The sequence below is a fragment of the Glandiceps talaboti genome, chromosome 15 (genome assembly GCF_964340395.1).
Source record: "Glandiceps talaboti chromosome 15, keGlaTala1.1, whole genome shotgun sequence".
In the NCBI taxonomy this organism is placed as follows: domain Eukaryota; kingdom Metazoa; phylum Hemichordata; class Enteropneusta; family Spengelidae; genus Glandiceps; species Glandiceps talaboti.
The window spans coordinates 211,845-232,261 of NC_135563.1; the positions used below are offsets into that span (position 1 = coordinate 211,845).

A 20,417-nucleotide genomic window follows, 5' to 3' on the forward strand; every position below is an offset into this window, starting at 1 on the left:
TGTTACACCAGGTAGCACTAACTCATACATGTCTAACACAAGGACATTTTTTGACTGTATTATCTTTTTTTTCAATGTTTTGTCAACTTTTGGAAAAATGATTAACAAATGATGGTGATTTTAGTTACCATGGCAACAGATGTTCATAAAATGACCCCTTTTTTTGAACGTAGCATAACAAACTACCCCAGGTAGGGTGATTAATATTGAAATAAACATGATTATCATAAAAATTATGATTTCTATATAATATTTATTCAATTATTTAAACTTTATTACAGACCCATGGTCCAGAGAAGAACAAAAACATACCACAAGACAGCTTAATTTTTACATAACAGACAAATACAAACAGAAAAATATTACAAAAGGTATTATTTTAAAAATACCGCCGATGGCGTTGTAGCACAACTGTATAGTTGTTCAAAATGTTTATCAATATGCCAGTCCATGCTAACAATAGGTGTTCATTTGCTGAATCCAATTGCCTATCCAATAATGTTGCTATCTTTGCAATATACATGACCATTTGTCTGTTGCTGTGGGTGTGGTCATGTTGCTAGATGTAGTTGCATACATTTCTGAATGTTTTTGTTCACCTGTGTATGAATTCCTGATATTATCTTTGCAATATATGTGATCATTTGGCTGTTGCTATGGGCGTGGTCTTGCTGCTAGGCAGATTTACATACATTTTTTGAATATTTATTCAATTGTCTATTAATCCCCATTGTTATCTTCACAATTATATGTCATCTTTTGGCTGTTGCTATGGGCATGATGTTGTTGCTAGGCACATTTTCATACATTTTTTGAATGTTTATTCATTTGTCTTCCAATTCCTGTTTCTTGTCTTTGTGTTATACATGATTATTTGGTTGTTGCTATGGGCGTGGTGATGTTGGTAGGCAAATTTACATACATTTTTTGAATGTTTATTCAATTGTCTATTAATCCCCATTGTTATCTTGGCAATATATGTGATTGTTTTGCTGTTGCTATGGGTGTGGTCTTGTTGCTAGGCACATTTGCATACATTTTTTGAATGTTATATTCATTTGTCTTTCAATTCCTGTTGTTACCTTCATAATATACGGGATCATTTGGCTGTTGCTATGGGCGTGGTCTTGTTGCTAGGCAAATTTACATGCATTTTTTGAATGTTTATTCAATGCCTTCTTATGTTGTGTCTCCTTGTTGGACGTGGCGTCATGATGGGTGAATGGTTAGCATGACCGGCTTGGAATCTACAGGCTTGGAATCTACAGGTTGCAGGTTCGAGCCCCGTCGCTGCCTGCTGTTTGTTTCTGAGTGGCGAAAGTCCTTTGGCAAGATTTGAACCACGACTGTGCCTCAGTCAACCCAGCTGTATAACTGGGGATGTAGGATGTAGGATGTACGTTGCAATGTGAAGGCTTTAATCCTATGCGCTTAAATGGCTGCAATGGATTGTATGCTCCCCGGGGAGTTGAGGAAGACTAAAGGGCCGTTGTGCCGTTCTGATCCGAGCCAGGGGTAATAATTGTAAAGCACTTTGAGCACGGTGTGGGAAAGTGCTATATAAGAAACCAACATTATTATTATTATTATTATGGGACATGCCTACTCTTCATGATGACATGATGGAATAAACCATTCAACAACAAGCCATCGAAGATGACACAGCCCCCGCAGTGGATGTTTGAGACTTAATATGATTTAATAGCTGTAATGACCGAGGAACAGTGTTTTAAGTTAAGGACAATGGTGGAGTCACAAGAACATTTTATTCATTGTGCAGTGTCAATTTTAGGGATGGTGTACAATAAAAAGTCAAAATTACACAGACTGATGGTGTGTCTTGTGAACATGTACTTGCACCAGAGTCAGTAATCAAAAATTGGGGTGAACCTTGATGTATACTACCAACAATTGCAAATTTACCAAGGCAAGTCTGTTTTGGTGTTGGAGGACCTGGGTTTGTTTCTATATCACCTCCAAGCAGGAGCAACATCCTGGTGTAATAATTATAATACAAGTAAAGGTGAAGAATACAAGCGCAGCAGAAGGACAATATCTTTGTTAATTTTACATTGATCATGTAGTGCACAGAATAAAAACTTCCTACAGACTGCCTGTATTGTTGGACACACATTCCCATGATTGTTTTATTGCTAATACCTAGTCAGTAATTTGAAATATAAACTAAGACAATTGAACTTTCTATTTCTAGTTCTTTCAAGTGTTTGTATCCTTGGTACAACTTATATTGTAGCGAGTTCTAGGACAAGTTTGTAATAATGTATGTACTGTCCTATCACCTGTCTTTTATTTTATGTATGTACTGTCCTATCACCTGTCTTTTATTTTATGTATGTACTGTCCTATCACATGTGTTTTATTAGATTTTGGTTGTTGTCTTTGCTTTTGTTCTCTTTGTGTTCTCTAGTTCTCTAGTGGTCTATGTTCAGACCAGCAGTTAATTTGGGACGGTGCCCAAATCCTACTTTAACCTCCTCAACTGAAGAGTGTTCTCGGGTTCTGAGAACTTTGTTATTGTATTTATGTCTGTTGTGCAAGGTGTGTGCCTTTGTTGTGTCTGTATGCTTGTAAACCAGTACAGGATCCAACAATTTACTCACTATCATCTATCTGCAAAAGATAACAAGAAAACATGCATTAGCCAAATCTGTACCATGCACTTAAGGTTGAGATGCAGGTTCGTTAGCTCATTTTTCCTCCATCACATTTCACAGTAAAGACAAGATAAATATACCATTTTTTTCATTAATTATGTCGAGTCTTTGTATGAAGTTGTGGTTTCTGTGGTGATTTTTTACATTTTTAACCATATTATTGATCTGTACCCAAAAACTGTGTTTTTTGACGATTTTCACTTAAAGCTATTTAACTTTTACAAACAGTTGAATATAGTCCTCTTTTTGACTTCAAATGAAAGCTATGTACATAAACAAAAAAACGTTCCTCCGGATTTTTTATTTTGTCCCTCATTGTCTTGTTATAATCATCCAAAGTTGTATTTTTGTGTTTTTTGCATAAATTACCGCTTTTCACACTTCTCAACGCAATATCTCTTGATTCCCTCAAAAACTAAACAATCCGGAGGAACGTTTTTTCGACACACTGTCTCCGAGTATTGTCTCCAAATTTGACGCAGCTGGGACGTTCTGACGCAAAGTTAAATAGCTTTGAACTTCACACAGTATACAAAATAAAGAACGTAGAAAAATGCTAATTAACACAATTGGACTCCTTTCGCCCGACAAAAGCTTTCAAATTCGACAGACATTGCAACAGCTGTTTTCTGTGACTTGCAAATATGTTACTCAATCCTTGCCATTTGGTTGTGTACGTTGCTTTGCTACAGACATGAAGAAAATCGGGTATTTTAGGAGGGTCATGAAATGCTACAGATAGAAACGTGTTTGTTTCCCGCGATAAAGGTGTCAAGTCATCTATTATTCATCTACGGGTGGAGACTTTGGTTTAATCTTTTAATACGGTACGCGTGCCGTTCTCGAGTATACTTTCTGGTTTGGATTCAAAGCTCTTGCTCTACGCAGTTGGTGTTCGTGTTTTGATTCGAATATGGGCTACGTTCCATATTCCTGCTCATGTATTAGGCATTGCTACGTTGTTGGTGTTTCGTTGAAGACACACAATAAAAAAAGTTAATCCTTTCCCTGAAATCAAATTTCCACACCCTACACCGTACGACATCGGGAATGTTATACAAATTGTAAGGAGTGTTACAAAACTACGGTATAAATAATGGTACTTGAACTCACGTCAACAGTTTTTCTTCCACTGCGAGTGACGTTTTATGATACTCGGAGTCGTAGTAGACATTACCTCATTTATTTAAACTACTTGTACCTTCAAAATCTCCGTTTTATAACTTTAATAGCCTTGAGGATCGCTCGGTGCCAAATTCTTTGCCGTTTACGTTCAGACAGCGTCATCGTAGACGCAAATAAACAACGCAACGCACGTATACTACTACAGTACATGTGACTCGGTGTCGACGTGTCTCGAAAGTTCACGAAGGATCGAGCCGTGATAAGCCGATCGTTAGAGTGTGGTTGCCACACTCAATTTATAGGACCTTAACCCTAATAATATAATATAGTATGTGAAGAGGACGCTGTCAAAATCCACCAACGCGAAAGTTCAAAGCTAGTCTACGGCCACGTTCTGTGAATCTTACAGAAACAGAAATGTAATACCCGGAAATCGCCGATGCAATGTCACGCATCTGACGTGAACTCTCAAGTCTCGAAGATAGCGTGGTTCATTTTCGATGCGCCAACGTGTTGAATCGTTTTATTTTTGTAAACATCAATTTTTTTCGATCGGCTAAAACAATTAGCCTGCAATACTGTTAGATATTCGAGATTTGTATGGTTTTTTTTTACATGCATGGTACTTGAAAACCGTCATCTAATACATCGCCGTCGCGTCGGGTACACTTGAAGGCTGTAGACTAGTGTAGTCACAGTCGCTTGTAAACTGTTATTCCTTTCCTAAATGGTTTTATTCTTGTCTATAACGGTCCTAATACAGAACAATGACGTTATTATGGGGATTGGCGATATTCTTATGAAATCGGTAGCAATGTCATACCCCCCCTCTCCCCCTACGTGTTGTATGTAACTTGTAAGTACCATTTAGGAAAGGAGTAACAGTTTACAAGCGACTGTGCGGCTGTAGTGCAGTGTAGGCCGCTTCACTGTAACGTTTTTAGCCGATGCACTGGTCAAAGTCAACGTGCATAAGTCCAGGTTCAAAGGAGGTATTTTTTTACTTTTTATTGGTTATAACCAAATTTACCGAGTTTTATTGGTTTTGTACAACAACACAGCTAAGAGATAATGTCACGTCAGTCATTGCACAGAGGCCTACCAGCTATGGCTCATTTGCATATGAAAAGACACTTCTGTAATCAACGTTCCTGTCAATCTTCTTTATGTATGCAAATCTTTGTACATAAACATTCAGGAATGAAACCATATAAAACACATATAGCGTTAGAGTTTTTTCATTTCAAATTTATTAATGGAAAAAATGAACGATTTTCAAAAAATCTTTTAACCAAATGATGGCACATACCATGAAGCTTCATAATGAGCAAAAAAAAAAAAAAAGGCCAAAATTCACCAACGAACCTGCATCTCATCCTTAAAAAAGTTTATCAGTAGCATAGATGTCATAAGTTGTATACCCATTAAATTAGAATTTTGGCGAAACTCAAAATGTGCTTGATAGAATTAAAGTGTATTTCACCTCTACAACTGTGATCTGTTTGTTCCTCATTGAGGTAAGATGTGACGTGACGCACCAAATCGTGGGAAATCATGCTTTTTTTGGTGAAAATATGTCAATGTTATTCTATCTAAAAATAATTTCCATATTACCCAAGGACATTTTTACCTTAATACTGTGGATATGTAAGACAAGTTGTAAGTAAGTTAGACTTGTGAGACTCAAACATGATACTTGGACATTTTAAGTCCTTGCTGAGGGTGAAATATCAAGTAACAGGTAAAGATAATAATGTGGTAAGAGTTTCCATGGCACTCATGTTGTATTCAGTAAAAATTACTATTTCATAGGAGAAAGATTGTCTTTTTTTTTCACTCTGTTTCTGTGCACTTTATGTGGACTGAAGGTGTTGGTAAGTGTATGAAAAAGCTTGTTTTTATGTATACAAAATTGTTACCATACCAATGAGTTATTTCTGTGCATAAAATAGACAAAAAGAGCATGCAAAAATATCAACATCTGTCAACTTTTGTCAACATGGCATGAGAAAATGGCATACTTATTTGGTCTTGTTAATTTTTGAAAATCCTTTCATTTTGGGGTCATGTATGTCAAGGCTAAAAAATAGGTTGATAAAGTGACTATAGGGGTCTAAGTTAACGGTGTCCACAGGACCACCACTTTTCCATTTCGGACCACCAAATTTTATTATATTTGTTTAGGAAGCGTGATAACTGCTTTGTTCGAAAAGATGACCAAAAGGAAGGCAAACAGTACTTCCGTATTTGTTCTCTAAAGCTAAGTTGAAATTGCTGTGTCATTACATCGCCCAGCTGTCATTCAAGCAACCGTTTCGCGTCGCCCACCTTCACGACGCACCAGTAACTAGTGTTACTATGTTTCCCGGGTATCCATGAAACTAATACTACTTATCATGTATGACGTTCGGTAATACTATTGGATATCACCAACAATGGATACGTATAAATTATGATAATTAACACCATCTAATGGTGCCATGTGGTTTTGGAATGATAATTGAATGTTGTGTCTGACTTAGCGTCGTGTTCAGGCTTGGTTGTGGGGCTTGAGAATTTCATTCCAAACCACAGCCTAGTGAAACGCGGACGAGTAACGTACGTACACTCATTGATTCATCGTGTCCCTAAAATCATAAACTGGATAATGTATTCAGTTACTTTTGCATTACTTAGAAAATTCAACATCGATCGTGATTCTACGAAGTATTGCTACAACACATCGACGTGTCGATCTAGGGGCATGGACACGGCGGCCGGGGATATATACTGCAACTGTGTTCAGGCTTGGTTGTGGGGCTTGTTACGTAGAGCTTGAGTATTATCACTAATGTATTTGAATTAGTTTATTTTGTACTCTGAATTCATTAACATATACAACTGTGTAGACGTCCACATGGATGCGCTATTATTATAATGACTCAAGAGACGTTAGATCTTTTGATTGGTCGAGAGTATATTAATGTTGGGATAATGGGAAACTAATTAGAAAGAACAACGTCTCATGTTAGTGTAGAAGGCTAGAGTCAGACTTCGCCAGGACAACGGTGTGCAAGGTAGCAGTGACGCTTGGTCGACGTGTAATGGTCCGTCGGTGTTCAGCTATCCACGTGTACATGCTCTTCGTCGGAACTCAATGTGCATTGTTCACCTGTGCAAAATTTCCACACCCACCTTTGAAATAAGCGTGATATAACTACTACCTACTGGCAACGAGAAGTTTCCATGTTGGATGTATAGCCGTCACAGGTAAAGGCTTTTGTGTGAAAAACAGTACAGTTTGAGAATAGCGAACTCTAACATTCGTAAAGACGTATCGGACAATTTCTGTACACGTCACTTCGTCATTCCGACACAAACCATCTGTTCAGCCGCCGTTTAAGACCAGCGTAGAGTCCAAAGAACACTAGTATAAGATAGATTAAGTTGAACTGTATCATTTTATAACCTCACTGTGTTGTATGTGATAATTTAGTGGCGATAAATAATTCTCAAGCTCAAAAACAAGAATATCTTGGTGTCTTTAGTTGCTGCTGTCTGTGTGCTTATGTTGCGTGAGATTCGATTCGTAACATAATTGGGGGCCAGTCCGGGAACTTGAGCAATTACTAGTATTACTAGTTCAGTTAATTAATATATTTATAACTAAATTGTCCCGAATTTATTCAGTATTACGTTGTGGAAAATCGTATCATATCAGACAGCAACAATGAGTGACATAGACCAATTCGTAACAACTCCAACCACTCAGGTTTTAGAGAAACTAAAGAAAATTGAGTTGCTAGCTGTTGTTAACAAATTACAGATTGAAGGCATTAAAGCCTCTATGACTAAGTTAGAACTCAAGAAAATTATTGTTGAATATTTTGTTGACGAGGATGTTTTTGGTGCAGAAGTGTTAGAGCATTATGTAGGAAAACCCACAGACGAAACGGAATTGAAAAGATTAGAAATGGAGTTAGCACTAAAACGGTTAGACCAAGAAAGAGAAAGAGAAATGAAAGTTCTAGAAATGGAAGAGAGAGAAAAAGAAAGGAAATTTGAGCTCGAAAGGCTTAGACTAAATTCTCCTTTGAATGTTTCACCCGGGTTATTCCCTACCACGTTTGTGCCTAGTAGAGAAGTTAGAATGGTTCCACCTTTCAATGAGCAAGAAGTTGATAAATATTTTCAACATTTTGAGAAAGTTGCTGAAAACCTAGAATGGCCTAAACAACATTGGCCTTTAATGCTTCAAAGTGTGTTGAAGGGTAAAGCCCAACAGGCATATTCTGCTCTCTCAGCAACTGCATGTGCTGATTTTGACCAGGTCAAAGCCGCCATTTTGAAGGCGTATGAACTTGTCCCTGAAGCATATCGCCAAAAATTCAGGAGCTTGCGTAAACAGGATAATCAAACGCATGTTGAGTTTGCTCATGACAAAGAAGTTTATTTTGAAAGATGGTACAAATCAAAGGAAGTTAACGATGACTTCGGTAAATTTAAACAACTCATAATGATTGAAGAATTCAAAAGGTGTGTTCGTGATGATGTTAAAACATATCTTGATGAGAAAGATGTAACAACCTTGTCACAGGCAGCGATGCTGGCTGATGATTTTGCATTGACCCATAAGTCAAAATTTTATGGTACAATGAGTTTCAGTAAACAAAAAAGAAAAGATAAGGAGAGTCAAAATTATGATTCAGAAGGTGATGAAAAGTCAAAAGTTTCATTCAAAGACAATAAAAGTAGTAATCGGCCGTTCACAGCTGGAGGTGGCCAGACAGAGAAATTCAAATCCAAAACTCCAACCTGCCATTATTGTAAAAAAGTAGGACATATTATGGCCGAATGTTGGAAGTTAAAAAGAAAGAATGAATTGTTGCCCAATGCTCTTGTGTACTCACACAAGAGTGTTTTTGATAGAGCACCTGTTGTGAATAATTACATGAAATTTGATGTTCCTGAACCTATTGAGAAAGTATCTGATTCTGTGCGTGAGGAATTTTTGCCATTTGTGTCAGAGGGTTATGTTTCTCTTAAGGAAAGCACTAGTCCCATGTCTATTAAGATTCTTCGTGATACTGGAGCGACTCAGTCTCTTTTGTTAGGAAATACATTAGAGTTTGGTGAGGAGTCTGCTACTGGTGAATCTGTTTTAGCTCAGGGCATTGAGGGCAGCTTTGTTAGTGTACCCCTGCATAATGTATACTTGAAATCAGATTTGGTTACAGGACTTGTGAAAGTAGGACTGAGGCCCAGCCTACCTGTTAAGGGTGTCTCTTTGTTGCTAGGCAATGACTTAGCTGGGGGCAAAGTTGTGTCAAGTGTCCAGATGACTGAAAAGCCTAGCACTTGTGAGAAAAACGATGAAGTTCAGGTAAATGGTTTAGATATATATCCCGCCTGTGTGATGACTCGGGGAATGGCTAAAAAGACCTTAGAGGTAGAAAATTCACAGGATAGTCTCATTGATTTGTCTGAGACGTTTGTTTGTCAAGTAGATAATCATAGGGATGACCGTGAGGTCAAATGTGATGAGAAAAATGAAATGAAATCGGATTTGTCTTTATCAAGAAAACAACTAATTTCTGAGCAAGAGAATGATCCTGAAATTAAGACTATGAGGGACAAAGCCCTTGTAAAAGAGGAACTTGATAAAGTTCCAGTCGGATACTATATTGATAACGGGGTGTTAATGAGAAAATGGCGCCCTTTAGAAGCCCCTGCAAATGAAGACTGGGTTGTAATACACCAAGTTGTTGTACCAAAGGTGTATAGGGGTGATATCCTTCATCTTGCCCACAAAGTTCCAATGGGAGGACATCTAGGAATAAACAAAACAGTTGACAAAGTTTTGAGACATTTCTTTTGGCCTGGTTTAAGACAAGATGTGTCCAACTTTTGTAAAACATGCCACACCTGTCAAATTGTCGGTAAACCAAATGTTGTGACTCCAGTGGCACCTCTTCAGCCAATCCCAGCTTTTGAAGAACCTTTTGGTAGAGTTATTCTCGACTGTGTTGGGCCCTTACCAATAACCAAATTGGGAAATCAGTATTTATTAACAATAATGTGCGCAGCTACCCGATTCCCCGAGGCAATCCCTCTGAGAAATATAAAAGCACCAGTCATATCTAAGGCATTGATTAAATTCTTCACTTTTGTCGGTTTGCCCAAAGAGGTACAATCTGATCAGGGATCGAACTTCATGTCTGGTCTTTTCCAGCAAGTAATTTATCAACTGGGGGCAAAACAGATCAAATCTAGTGCTTACCATCCCGAGTCGCAAGGTGTGTTAGAAAGGTTTCATTCCACCTTGAAAACCATGATAAAAATGTATTGTTATGAGAATGAAAAGGACTGGGATGAAGGTATACCCTTGCTGTTGTTTGCTGCAAGAGAATCCGTCCAGGAATCTCTTGGATTTAGCCCATTCGAGTTAGTATTTGGTCACAGAGTAAGAGGGCCCTTGTCACTGATGAGAGAACAGTGGATGGATAGTAATACAACTCTTAACCTTCTAGACTATGTATCCAAGTTCAAAGACAGATTGTACCAAGCTTGCGAAATGGCTAAGAATAATTTGAAAACATCTCAGAAAAGAATGAAAGTCTGGTATGATAAGAAGGCCAGAACTAGAGTGTTTAAACCAGGTAACCAGGTATTAGTGTTATTCCCAATCCAAGGTAATCCGTTACAAGCCAAGTTTCATGGTCCTTATGAAGTAGTAAAGAAAGTAAATGATGTTGACTATGTGGTAAAAACACCAGATCGTAAAAAGGCAACGCAACTATGCCATGTGAATATGTTAAAGCCATATCATAAGGAACAGGAAACTGTAAAACCAGTGAATATCACGTGTCACGAGAATACCGAAAGGTCAGATGAACCACATTTCAAACGAAAGTCTGATGTCATAAGACCAAAGTTGAATAATTCAGAGATCTTGAATAATTTGGATGATAAGTTGGGTCATTTAGAGCCCCTCCAAAAACAAGAATTGAAAGATCTAATTTTCAAATATAAAGAACTATTTCCTGATGTGCCCAGGCGAACAAATGTTGTTCATCATGATGTGGATGTTGGTGATGCCAAACCAATTAAACAGCATCCATATAGATTAAATCCTATTAAGAACCAACTAATGGAGAAGGAAGTTCAGTATATGTTAGAGAATGATATAATTCAACCTAGTCAAAGTAGTTGGAGCTCACCTTGTGTAATGGTACCTAAGCCTGATGGTAGTATAAGGTTCTGTACAGATTTTCGCAAGGTGAATGCTGTCACGAAAACTGATTCGTATCCTATACCCAGGGTGGATGATTGTATTGACAAGATTGGTAAAACAAAGTATGTTACGAAAGTCGATTTGTTGAAAGGTTATTGGGGTGTACCATTGACAGACAAAGCTAGAGAAATATCCGCATTTGTAACACCATCTGGTTTGTATGAGTACAATGTAATGCCGTTTGGCATGAATAATTCGCCAGCTACTTTTCAAAGATTAATTGACAAAACAATTCGAGGTTTAGAAAGTAGTGGGTCATATATTGATGATATTATCACAGCTAATGACGAGTGGAAAGCCCATCTCAATGCACTAGAAAAGTTGTTTCAGAGATTACTTGAAGCTAACTTGACAGTGAATCTGTCAAAAAGTGAGTTTGGCCAGGCTACGGTCATATATCTGAGTTACAAAGTAGGGCAGGGCTGTGTTGCCCCAGTAGAAGCCAAAGTTGAGGCTATTGTCAACTATCCAGTCCCTACTGGTAAGAAAGCACTAATGCGTTTTCTGGGGATGGCTGGCTATTATAGAAAATTTTGCAAGAATTTTGCTGAGGTGGCTTCGCCACTCACTGACTTGTTGAAAAAAGACAAGAAATTTGTTTGGAATTCGTTATGTCAAAGAGCATTCGATAGCCTTAAAGCTATTCTCCAGCATTCGCCAATACTCAAAGCACCCGACTTTTATAAGCCATTTGCTGTGGTAATTGATGCCAGTGACAACGCTGCCGGTGCTGTTCTAATACAACAGGATGACGATGGTATTGAACATCCTGTCTGTTACTTTTCGAAAAAGTTTAACTCTCATCAAAAGAATTACTCAACAATTGAGAAAGAGTTGTTAGCTTTGGTTTTAGCCACACAACATTTCGAAGTGTATGTAAGTAGTGCCTTCCCTTTAACTGTGTATACGGATCATAATCCGCTAACATTTTTGAACAGAATGAAAAATAAGAACAGAAGAATTTTGAATTGGAGCTTAATGTTACAGGAATATAGCTTACAAATCAAACACATTAGAGGTAAAGATAATGTTGTTGCAGACAGTTTGTCTCGATGTTGAATGACTTAACTGTACTTTTGAAAATTTTGCCAAGACATGTCAAAATTTTCTTTTGGTGGGGGAGGTGTTACGTAGAGCTTGAGTATTATCACTAATGTATTTGAATTAGTTTATTTTGTACTCTGAATTCATTAACATATACAACTGTGTAGACGTCCACATGGATGCGCTATTATTATAATGACTCAAGAGACGTTAGATCTTTTGATTGGTCGAGAGTATATTAATGTTGGGATAATGGGAAACTAATTAGAAAGAACAACGTCTCATGTTAGTGTAGAAGGCTAGAGTCAGACTTCGCCAGGACAACGGTGTGCAAGGTAGCAGTGACGCTTGGTCGACGTGTAATGGTCCGTCGGTGTTCAGCTATCCACGTGTACATGCTCTTCGTCGGAACTCAATGTGCATTGTTCACCTGTGCAAAATTTCCACACCCACCTTTGAAATAAGCGTGATATAACTACTACCTACTGGCAACGAGAAGTTTCCATGTTGGATGTATAGCCGTCACAGGTAAAGGCTTTTGTGTGAAAAACAGTACAGTTTGAGAATAGCGAACTCTAACATTCGTAAAGACGTATCGGACAATTTCTGTACACGTCACTTCGTCATTCCGACACAAACCATCTGTTCAGCCGCCGTTTAAGACCAGCGTAGAGTCCAAAGAACACTAGTATAAGATAGATTAAGTTGAACTGTATCATTTTATAACCTCACTGTGTTGTATGTGATAATTTAGTGGCGATAAATAATTCTCAAGCTCAAAAACAAGAATATCTTGGTGTCTTTAGTTGCTGCTGTCTGTGTGCTTATGTTGCGTGAGATTCGATTCGTAACAGGCTTGAGAATTTCATTCCAAACCACAGCCTAGTGAAACGCGGACGAGTAACGTACGTACACTCATTGATTCATCGTGTCCCTAAAATCATAAACTGGATAATGTATTCAGATACTTTTGCATTACTTAGAAAATTCAACATCGATCGTGATTCTATGAAGTATTGCTACAACACATCGACGTGTCGATCTAGGGGCATGGACACGGCGGCCGGGGATATATACTGCAACTGTTTCATGACTTGTGAAAACACTACTGATATAAGTTGTCTTACTTCCGAGTTGACGTTCATTGGTTTCGCGATCCCGTTCGGGTCGATTGGCAGAAAATAAACAGGTTATACATTGTAAATTAGAAGTATGCTTATACGACATACACGGTCACAAAAAGTTCGGTTTAGAACTGGTGTAGAAAATACTACAATGTCTCCATCATGGTCATGGCCTCATGCAGTCAAACGGCGCCCAACTATAGTATAAATATAACGGCTGTAAACGAAGTGAAACCCCTGTTTTTTAAACGTAAACCCGTTGTATACATGCTGTCACAAATGCAAGAAAACATATTCGAACTCCCTTACTCTACCGCACAATAATGTAGGGTTAAACTTACAACGGAATCTACTGTATCGTGGAGAATGGAAGAAATTTTGTGCGAGCACTACAATTCATGAATGAAATCTAAAGCACATACGTCATCAGCCTCTTTTTGGATAACGTTGGCGATCTTGCACAATATTCTCAGATTTGGATTCACACTATTAGACATATTCATATATTAGACGAATTGGATAGGGACCAAATAATTCTCAAAAAGTACAATAAACCGTTTTCCGGCCATATTTGATGATTTTGATAAACAAATATGCATACTTGCGCTTACAACTTTCATTCAAAAGCTTTATTTACACACATACCATTTACCACAAATGTACAATTATGATTGGCACAGCATGAAATGCATTGTATGTAATGAAGTATGCACTAGTTTTCATACTGGTACAAAGCGCATTGACAATAAAGATTAATAATTATCCAAAGCACATTGACAATAAAGAATAATAATTCTCCTTACCTTTTATCGATGCAGATATAAAAAACAAAAGTCACTCTTACAAACTTCCGAATCTAATCTGAATTTGAATTCGATAATCTAAATTTGAATTCGATGATTGCAATTCTGAACCCATGTTCATACACATGTACAATTTACTCTACAAATTATTGTTACAGACATGTGAAATATTTTAAATGTTTGTAAATCAGCTAAACCACATCGCATCCAAAAGAAAATCAGCGTGCATATGTAACTCATATCTAATTATGAATGTACCAATTTTGGAAGGAATCGGTCCATGATTGTCCGAGATATGGCTGAGGACGGACACACGCATGCATGCACGGACGGACGGACGGACGCACACACGCACGGACAGAACCCAATTTATAAAGCCCCCGCCTCGGACTTCGTCCGACGGGGGCTAATAAAGGATGGGTCAGGTAAGGGGGGGGGGGGGGGGGGGGGGGGGGGGAACCTGTTAAAGCATGTCCGAGTTATGGCTTTGGACATGGAAGATTCGCAAACAAAATGGCTGCCAGGTAGCCATCATGATTGTATCATGATGAAAATGGATATGCACATACATGTCATAGAACACTGTCGTAATACCAACTTTGAATGAGATCTGTTCAAGCATGTCTGAGTGATGGCTTTGGACATGGAAGATTCGCAAACAAAATGGCTGCCAGGTAGCCATATAGGATCGTATCATGATGAAAATGGATATGCACATACATGTCATAGAACACTGTCCTAATACCAACTTTGAATGAGATCTGTTCAAGCATGTCTGAGTGATGGCTTTGGACATGGAAAATTTGCATATTGAATCGTATCATGAAACAAATTGATATGCATATGTATGCCATTGTATGTTGCCCCTGTACCAAGTTTGAAAAAAATTGGTCCAGGCATCTCCAAAATTGGCTCTGGACGGACAGACGGACAGACGGAACCCAATCCATAAGTCAAGTCTCGGACTTCGTCCGGCAGGGGCTAACAACGTGAAGAATGTTTCACCCAAATTTCAGCCCAATCTGCCCAGTAGTTTTTGAGTTTAAGTTTTTTCACCAAAAATCACATTTTTTGACCCAAATCACACACCGGTGGTACGATCATTATGATTTGAACAATTTGCCAACTAGACACCTGAGGTAACATACCCACCAAATATCATGGCAATCGGTCCAGCGGTTTTTGACTTTTAAGTTGTTTACACACACACAGACGCCGGGCGATCCCTATAACACTTCTGAACCTCAGTTCAGTTGTGCTAAAAACTATATCTGGCAAAGGGAGGGGGGGGGGGGGGGGGGTTGATACATTGATACATTATGGAGGTTGATACATTATTAAAATTTTTACAATATAACCAGTTGTAACAATTTAGTGCTACCAAATGTATTGAGTATTGACAAGTAATGGTTTACCTGTTCTATTTAAGGGTACTGGCGAGTATTGTTTGTATGCATGTCTACATTTTCACAATTTTTCAACATTGCTAGAGTTCAGACTAGTACTGACAAGTAATGTTTTGCCTCACCAAATAGACTAGTTGTTTTGCCTCAAAAAAAAAGACTAGTACTGGCAAGTAATGTTTTGCCTCACCAAATAGACTAGTACCTGTGATAATGTTCTAAATGCAATATTTAACAGTGGCTTTATCCTACTCCAAGTGTTATACATCTACAAAGCTGTAGGATGACCATTGCATGTTGACACAACACTTACCCAGCTCCAAGTGTTAGAAGGTGAGTCAAGATAAGAGATGGAATGAATACGCTAAGAAATTCAGTAGAAAATATCCCACTCTTCATAGCTTTTGTTTTGCGCATACTCAGAGTTGTCTTTCTGTCTGGATGTTTAAATTTGAATTCTCTGTGAAGAAGAAAAATATGGTAAAGCCAGATGATTATTTTAAAGGTATCACAAAATCATTCTTAAGGTAGTTATGTAGTATAAGATCTATCCTCATTTTCTTAAAATACTTAAGATATATGCAATTAAAAATAGCACCAAATACATTGTAGCACAACTGTACAGTTTATAAAAATGTTTACCCACATACTGATCCATGCTGGGTATATGTGTTCATTTGCTGAATGATTACCCAGTTGCCTATCCAACCATGTTATTTTTGCAATATACGCCGTCATTTGGCTGTTCCTCCGGGTGTAGTCATGTTGCTAGGCATATTGGCACACATTTTTTGAATGTTCTTTCACTTGTCTATGAATCCCTGTTGTTATCTATCTTTACAATGTATGTGATCATTTGTCTGTTGCAATGGGCGTGGTTTTGTTGCTAGGTATATTTGCATACATTTCTTGAATGTTTATTCATTTGTTTATTAATCCCTGTTGTTATTTTTGCAATATACAAGATCATTTGGCTGTTGCTATGGGCATGGTCATGTTGCTAGGCATATTGTAGTACATTTTTTGAATATTCTTTAACTTGTCTATGAATCCCCGATGTACCCACCAAATTTCAACCCGATCTGCCCTGTAGTTTTTGAGTTTTTTTATCAAAAATCACATTTTTTTGTCAAAAATCAAACACTGTCAGTAAGATCATTTTGATTTAAACAATTTCCGAACTAGACACCCAAGGTAATACACCCACCAAATATGGCAATCGGTCAAGCGGTTTTTGACTTTATGTTGTTTACATACAGACAGAAAGAAAGACAGACACTTAGCGATGCTTATAGCACTACTGGACCTAGCAGTTCAGTTATGCTAAAAATTGGGGGTTCCCAGATTAGGTAAAAAGTTAGGATAAATCAAAATCGATGCACTTTTTGAAAATTCACATGAGTTTTTGTTTCATGTGTTTGATAGCAGGCATAGCCAATAGTTAATTATCCTACACCACATATTTTTTCATATGATGTCAAAGTGTTTGAGTCATACATTTTATAAAATTTCAATATAATACCATATTTCCCTGACCAGTTTATATGAGTCTTTCTTTCTCATTTCAATCGTACATTGACTTATTTCTAGGTAATGTAATCACATATTCGTAAAATATACACCAAAAGTCATAGAAAACAAATTATTTGCTTCGAAATTAAAAATATCTGTGCTCACTTTATTGTTTGAATTGATATATAGTTTTTTTATTACTAACTAAAGATTGAATGAACAAGTCTTCATGGAAGACATAGCCCTCCCCCCCAAAATAAAGTATTTCTTGTGGTGAATACAACAAGTTGTTTAGTTTGTACATTATGTCGCAGGCTTTCAATTAAAAAAATACCACCAAATGGTGTTGTAGCACAACTGTACAGTTTTTAAAAATGTTTATCCATATGCTTGTCCATGCTAACAATAGGTGTTCATTTGCTGAATGACTATCCAGTTGCCTATCCAACCATGTTGCTATCTTTGCGATATACGTGATAATTTTATACAAATTGTAAGGAGTGTTACAAAACTACAGTATAAATAATGGTACTTGACGAACTCACGTCAACAGTTTTTCTTCCACTCTAGGACAGCCTGTGAGTGACGTTTTATGATACTTGGAGTCGTAGTAGGCATTACCTCATTTATTTAAACTACTTTTACCTTTAAAATCTCTGTTTTATAACTTTAATAGCCTTGAGGATCGCTCGATGCCAGATTTTTGACGGGCTTGCCATTTACATTTAGACAGCTTCATCGTACATGCAAATAAACAAGGCTACGTATACTACTACAGTACATGTGACTGGGTGTCTCGAAAGTTCATGAAGGGATCGAGTCGTGATAAGCTGATCGTTAGAGTGTGGTTGCCACAATTTATATGACCTTAACCCTAATAATATAATATAGTATGTGAAGAGGACATTGTCAAAATTCACCAACACGAAAGTTCAAAGGTAGTCTACGGCCACGTTGTGTGAAACTTATAGAAATATAATATCCGGAAATCGCCTATGCAATGTCACGCATCTGACGTGAACTCTCAAGTCTCGAAGATAGCGTGGTACATTTTCGATGCTCCAACGTGTTTATTAAATCATTTTATTTATGTAAACATCAATATTTTCGATCGGCTAAAACAATTAGCCTGCAATACTGTTGTATATTCGAGATATGTATGTTTTTTACATGCATGTTATTTGAAAACCGTCATCTAATACATCGATGTCGCGTCGGGTACAAGGCTGTAGGCCGCTGTACAGTGTAACGTTTTAGCCAATGCACTGGTCAAAATCAACGTGCATAAGTCCGGGTTGAAATTGGCGATTTACATGCAAGGAGGTATTTTTTACTTTTTATTGGTTATAACCAAATTTACCGAGTTTGATTGGTTTTGTACAACAACACAGCTTAGAGATAATGTCATGTCAGTCATTGCACAGAGGCCTACTAGCTATGTCTCATTTGCATAATAAGACACTCTTCTGTAATCAACATTCCTGTCAATCTTCTTTACCTATGCAAATCCTTGTACATAAACATTCAGGAATGAAACCATATAAAACAAACATCGCGTTAGACTTCAAGTCATTTTTTTCATTTCAAATTTATCAGTGGAAAAAATAAACGATTTTCAAAAAAATCTTTTAACCAAATGATGGAACATACCATGAAGCTTCATAATGAGCAAAAAAATAAAAGGCCAAAATTCACCAACAAACCTGCATCTCATCCTTACAAAGGGTTTAGCAATGCTGCCTGAGTGATTGACATGAAACTCAAGAACTGTATGGCAATATCTACCACAGACCCCCCTTCCCCTCCCAGTACCTACCAACCCCTCCTGGTCATGGACTACCTGTGGGGAACTAACAATTATTACAAACAGTCCCCCCCCCCCCCCGCCCCCCTCCACTTATAACTTACTTGGGTGGTTGTGATTCTGGCCGACTTGACCAGTCCCATATCCAATCACCTGTACCAGCACTGTCCACAATATCCTGAGCCAAACCAAGCTGTTAACAAAAGAACAAATAGATTTTAGTACATGTATATTATAACAACATAATGCAGTATACACACTTGAAAGTGACATATTTCTTATTCATGTACTTTTTATTTAGATAAGACTAAAACTATTTTCTAATAATCCTTATTTTTGTATAATAGTGATACAAGCTGTCAAAAAGGATGGGTCAACAATTTGAATTTCAATAAACTGCAAATTTACAAACACATAAAAACATTTGAAAATCAATGTTATATACATGTTGAATAATAAAAATAGATTGAAGTTATTAATTGAAATTTATTTGTGATGTATAAACTAAACATTCATTCAGAGTTTTATTCAGTGCAAGTTTATCCTAAGTTCTATATAGTTCTATTAAAGGTGATTCAAAATGCTCACATTCACTATTGCTATTTTCCTAGACGAATGTTTGTGAAACATATTCTGGTTTTAAAACTTTAAAAATACCGCCAATGGCGTTGTAGCAACTGTACAGTTTTTAAAAATGTTTATCCATATGCGAGTCCATGCTTACAATACAGGTGTTCATTTGCTGAATGACTATCCAGTTGCCTATCCAACCCTGTGGTTATCTTTGCAATACATGTGATCATTTGGCTGTTTCTATGGGCATGGTCTTGTTACTAGGCACATTTGTATACATTTTTTGAATGTTTTATTCATTTGTCTTTCAATTCCTGTTGTCTGCAATAGACGTGATTATTTGGCTGTTGCTATTGGTGTTGTTTTGTTGCTAGGCAAATTTACATACATTTTTTGAATGTTTGTTCAATTGTCTATTAATCCCTGTTCTTATCTTTGTGAAATACACAACTGTTTGGCTGTTGCTGTGGACATGGTCATGGTTGCTAGGGATATTTGCATACATTTTTTGAATGTTTACTCACTTGCCTACCAGATGATGTTATTTGAGCAAAATATACTGAGATTCGGTTGTTGCTAAGGTCGTGGCCATGGTTGCTGGGGCCTATTGTGTCAAAATATTTTGAAGAAAATCTGCAGATCTGCACTTTTAGAAACATCTTACCAAGTTTCAGTCTCATTGACCAAGTACTTTTTGAGATATAAATTTTTGACCAAAATTCACACTTTTACACCTAATTTGCATATTACTGATGAGATCATTATATGCTTAATAATTCTGCATCTATACACCCACAGATGCATTCCTCTTAAATTTCAGCCAAATCTGTTGAGTAGTTTTGGAATTATAGGTTTTTGACCAAAAAGGCGCATGTTTAGACCTAATTTGCATATTACTAAGGGAATCATCATGTCATGAACAAATCTTAATTTACTCACATCTAAGAATATTCCCATCAAATTTCATGCCAATCTGCCCAGTAGTTTTGGAGTTTAAGTTTTTGACCAAAAATCACATTTTTTGAACCAAAACCCACATCTGATGCAATCATTTTCATTTGAACAATTTCCCAACCAGGCG

At 37.3% G+C, this 20,417-nt stretch overlaps 1 protein-coding gene across 1 annotated transcript in view; it reads right to left on the reverse strand.

Annotated features, from left to right (window-relative positions):
* The window catches only part of LOC144446435 (BCL2/adenovirus E1B 19 kDa protein-interacting protein 3-like), a 104,447-nt gene that overhangs the window by 8,479 nt on the left and 75,551 nt on the right, over positions 1-20,417 (reverse strand). Inside the window, exons 4-5 of the mRNA XM_078136197.1 lie at positions 18,868-18,956; positions 15,761-15,907 (exon numbers count right to left, since the gene is read on the reverse strand). Of these exons, the coding sequence (XP_077992323.1) occupies positions 15,761-15,907; positions 18,868-18,956 (236 nt within the window). The remainder of the gene's footprint in view (positions 1-15,760; positions 15,908-18,867; positions 18,957-20,417) is intronic.